The 4,795-nt window shown below is 50.6% G+C and overlaps 1 protein-coding gene across 1 annotated transcript in view; it reads right to left on the reverse strand.

The window, feature by feature from the left end:
- Nucleotides 1–4,561, reverse strand: part of LOC308172206 (midnolin-B-like) — a gene marked incomplete at both ends in the record, with an annotated part of 6,637 nt that extends 2,076 nt beyond the window's left edge. The window contains 6 exons of the mRNA XM_080547116.1: nucleotides 855–1,005; nucleotides 1,268–1,373; nucleotides 2,194–2,355; nucleotides 3,332–3,394; nucleotides 3,762–3,849; nucleotides 4,419–4,561. Coding sequence (XP_080403242.1) covers nucleotides 855–1,005; nucleotides 1,268–1,373; nucleotides 2,194–2,355; nucleotides 3,332–3,394; nucleotides 3,762–3,849; nucleotides 4,419–4,561 — 713 coding nt within the window. The remainder of the gene's footprint in view (nucleotides 1–854; nucleotides 1,006–1,267; nucleotides 1,374–2,193; nucleotides 2,356–3,331; nucleotides 3,395–3,761; nucleotides 3,850–4,418) is intronic.
- Between the last annotated feature and the right edge of the window lie 234 nt (nucleotides 4,562–4,795).

The raw sequence follows: 4,795 nt of genomic DNA on the forward strand, positions 1-4,795 counted from the left end.
TGAAATCTAATGATCAGACTTTTCTTTCGAAAAAAAATGTGAATACATTTCTGCGTCGTTGAAAATCAATGACACACTCGCTAGTCAGCTAACACAGCTTGTTTTGTGAGCCTGCTAACAGTGTAAAGTAGTTGATATAGTTTCTCAGTATAACATGATATAAAACCACTACAGTAGTGTTATACTTAACTAGCTAGCAGTATATTGCCTTGACTAGCGAGTTTGTGCTGTGATTCTTAACCGTCTCAAACGTAGTTCCGTGTTTCAAAAGAAAAGTCTGAACATAGCCGATATGCGGACCAAACCCCCCTCCCCCCCAATTAAAGAGTAAGTAGCCTTGAGAACCAATGGTTCTCGAGCCTAACGGCCCTTAGGGGGCAGGAGCCTATCTCCTGTTTCCGTAGCGTGAGGCGGCTTGAAGTACACCACCCTGGACATGACGCTGGTATGTCGCAGGGTCTTACCCCCCCCCCCAATCCAACCCTTAATGCTGAGTGCCAAGCAGTGAGGCATCGGGTACCATTTTTATAGTCTTTGGTGGTATGACTCGGCCGGGGGGATCGAACTCACGACCTCCCAATCTCAGGGCGGACACTCTAACCGCAAGGCCCCCCAATTAAAGACAGTTTGCTAACTGCTAGCTCACAAAACGGACAATGTTTGGATATTTTCCGTGGGGCTTTTAAAACTCACCTGGAGGAGGTTTACTGGAGTGGTTCTGGGTCCGGCTGAAGTGCTCTGGTCCAGCCCCCTGGGTCCTAGCTGGTTCTGAGGTAGTAGCTTCCGTGGTGGAGGAGGAGGAGGGGGAGGGGGAGGGGGTCGGAGGTGGAGGAGAAGAGGCCGGGGACGGAGACCCCGGAGCGGGGCAGCGGAGCTGGGAGAGGGAGGGTGGAGCCCCCTGGTGGTGGCGCGTGGCGCTGAGGAGGTCGTTGAGGATCTGGAGGATGGTGGAGATGCCGCGCCTGGGGTGACACGCCCCGCCCTGACCTGTAGGGGGCAGAGTGCCTGGAGGAGGAGAAGGGGAAGGAGGGAAGGGAAAGAGAGGGAAAGAGGGAAGGATGTTAAACTATGTCCAACAACGCGGAAATGTATTCACATATTTCGAAAGAAAAGTCCGATCGTTACATCGGATCCCGACATGAGGACCAAATGATCAGACTGTGTCACACATAGTAATAACAGTGATTTCGTCATTCAATATCATTGCGTGGCGCCCTAGTGTTCCTAGCCAGCCCCTGTAGAGGCCTCCCCAGTGCAGGGCCCTTACCTGAGAAGGTTCCGGAGAAGACTCCAGGAGAGTGGCTGACGAAGCTCTCGATCACGGCCCCCGGCTCCTGGGACGAACACACCGGGGAGGCGGGGCGGCTGACACCCTGGAACACACAAGACCAGACACTGGGTTAAATACTCTCTCTCTCTGTCTCTCTCTCTCTAACATGGTCTCTGTCTCGCTCTCTCTCTCTAACATGGTCTCTGTCTCTCTCTCTCTAACATGTTCTCTGTCTCTCTCTCTCTGTCTACCATGGTCTCTCTCTCCCTCTCTCCCTCCCTCTCTCTCTCTAGCATGTACTCTCTCTCTCTCTCCCTCTCTCTCTCTACCATGTACTCTCTCTCTCTCCCTCCCTCTCTCCCTCTCCCTCTCAAATGCATAATGATCACATAATAACACTGTACATGACTATTTATTCAGTACGTCATCATGGTAGTGGACCTCCTGCTCACCTCTGGGAAGATGGTGGCTGGGGGGGGGCTCCGCGGCTCCGGGCTGGAGCAGGGTGGGCGGGGGGAGTGGACGGGGGCGGCGGGGGGGAGGGAGGAGCAGGGAGGGGGGGGGCTGCCGAAGGAGGAGGAGGAGGAGAGGGCGGGGGCGGGGGTGGGTACCTGAGAGAGGTGGGGGGGAAGGGGCTGCGTGGTGTGAGGAGAAGGGTAGGAGAAGGCGGGAGAAGGGGGTGTTTGGGGATGTTGACGGATCACCGAGGTCCGAACGGAAGAGGGGGAGGCGGGGGAGGTCGGGCGATGAGAGGGGTAAGGGGCTGGGCGGTGTGTTTGGGGGTTGGGTGGGGTAGAGGGCAGCGTTTGGGAGGCTGGGGATGGTGTGTGAGGGTGGAGGGGGTCTGAGGAGGGTCTTGTTCCGTTGGATGGGTAGGGGCAAGGGTGGGGAGTCCTGGCTGGGCCAGATTTCCCAGATTGCACCTTGCCACCGCTCCGAGCGATAAGGTGCCTCTGTTGTTGCTGCTGTTGCTGCTGCTGCCCAACTGCATTCTGGGAGGCCAGCTGGAGCTGGACGTACATCATGTGATCACCGACCCCGAGGGCGAGGGTGAGGGGCGAACGACCAGACAGGAAGTCACTGACCTGCAGAGAGAGAGAGAGAGAGAGAGAGAGAGAGAGAGAGAGAGAGAGAGGGAGAGAGAGAGAAGAAGGAGGAGAAGAAATGTGTCATGGAGGGTAAGGTCATTGCAATGCTTTTTTTAAGTATAGTCAGCATTGGTGCATATGTGTGTGTGTGTGTGTGTGTGTGTGTGTGTGAGTGTGTGTGTGCGTGTGTGTGTGTGTGTGTGTGTGTGTGTGTGTGAGTGTGTGTGTGCGTGTGTGTGTGTGTGTCTGTGTGTGTGTGTGTGTGTGTGTGTGTGTGTGTGTGTGTGTGTGTGTGTGTGTGTGTGTGTGCACGTCCATGCGTGGGGGAGCTAAACCGAACTGAGATATCACTATGGGGCATTTCTTAGAAAACTACACCTCAACTCAGAGCTCAACTATGCACACACACACAGACACAGACACAGACACACACACACACACACACACAGACACACACACACACACACACAGCACAGCACAGCACAGGAAGCAGCCTCTTACGCAATGATTTAAATAGTCATAGCATGAGCTCGCTACCTTACGAGAGGACCCATACTGCCCTGCAGGCCTACATGAACACCTCAAAGGCTGACAGTTGCCAACCTTAAGTCTACTTAGCTAGCACACAGTCTAAGATCAAGATAATCATTATTGTTTTTCTCACATTTTGTGCATTGTCCATTATCTCTTATCATTAACATACAATCATACAATATGGAGGTAAATAATAATAATAATTGTAATAATTTTGCCATTTAGCAGACGCCTTTAATCCAAAGCGACTTACAATTACGAATTACAGGGACATTCCCCCTGGAGTAACTGAGGGCTAAGTGCCTTACTCAAGGGCACACTAGTAGTGGTGTGGTTTCAGGCGGGATTTGAACTCACAACCTTCCGATCACAAGTCCAACTCACTATCCACTAGACCACCACTACCCCTAATCATAATTATGATTGATTAAAGACTCACCTGAGTTTCAGTTAAACTCTCTAAAGCTTGCATCATGGTCTTCTCTGTTCTGGATGAGTGGGACTGAGGAGGCGAAGGAAAACAAAAAGATATGATTATAAATGCTTCATTTCTTCTCTCCTGCTGCTCACACAACAGGATAGATGCGTTGATGATAGATTTAGGATGATGTCGAAAGAAATGTGTTTGTTTGTGTGACCCCCCCCCCCATCAATAATAAACAGTGTTTTCTCTCAGGGTAAATCTCAACGTCTAATGTTTGTGTTGGCTCTGTGAACTGTGCTAATATACTCCTGTCATTCTTATCCTTATTTCATAAACCAATAACCAAGTGCTCCCGTCTTTCTGGGTGAATCAATAGTGTTTTGGAAAAGGATGTTTATTTAGGCTATTCGATAAATAAACAGCTGTGTTCGTGTAGGCTACTCACTGTTAGGCCGGCTTCTATCGCAGGGACCAGTGTCAGTTTGCTCCCATCGACCAGGCCCAGGTCCAGCAGCCTCCCTGCGCTCAGCCGCCTGCGGACGGAACAGAGGACGGAACGGGAGGAGGGAGGGTCATTCACTTGTCATACATGTATGTCAGACGGTATAGCATGATACTGTACATGGCAATGTGCATCCATGCAGTATCACATCAATGCATTTCATCCATCTCTCACGGTAGACCGATATGGAAAAGGAAGCTTGTATGTATGTATGTATGTACTGTATGTATGTATGTATGTATGTATGTATGTATGTATGTATGTATGTATGTATGTATGTATGTATGTATGTATGTATGTATGTATGTATGTATGTATGTATGTATGTATGTATGTATGTATGTATGTACTGTATGTGTGTATGTATGTATGTATGTATGTATGTATGTATGTATGTATGTATGTATGTATGGTGATGTTTAAACAGTAACAAGTGCAGCATACTATAATAATGCCTATTTGAATCAGGTACACTGTGACTGTCTGGGACACGAATGACAAGGTGCAGTGCAGCTTGTAAAAAGCTCATCAAATGCTTTATAATTACAATAAAATAAAATAAAAGTCTGAATGCATTCAAGGCTATTAGGGGTTACTCACGTTTCCTTATGCAGCAAGACCAGCTTGTCTTTGGGGACTCTGAGCTTCTGGGAGAGCCGTCTCCTCAGCCCCTCCACGGTGTCTCCCCGCGGCACGCAGAGCTCGAACCGGCTCCCGGTGGTCGTGCTGACCGAGAGGCGCATGGAGGCGCAGCCTGGGACCACTGGCCCGTTAACCGGCGGCGCGCCTCGGGGAATGAAGCTCCGTGCGCCGGGCTGACGGGGGTCCATTCGCCCGAGCTGGAGGGCTCTGGAGGGTCTGGGGGGTCCGGAGGCTGATGAAGGGATAAGGATTGTCCAAATTGTACGACGAGCCAACTCGATAGTCCCGCAAGACAGTCCAAGTGTTTTTTTTTTTTTTTTTAGAGGTGACACCCA

This window comes from Nansenia antarctica (assembly GCF_963989245.1).
Source record: "Nansenia antarctica genome assembly, chromosome: 16".
Classification (NCBI taxonomy): Eukaryota; Metazoa; Chordata; class Actinopteri; order Argentiniformes; family Microstomatidae; genus Nansenia; species Nansenia antarctica.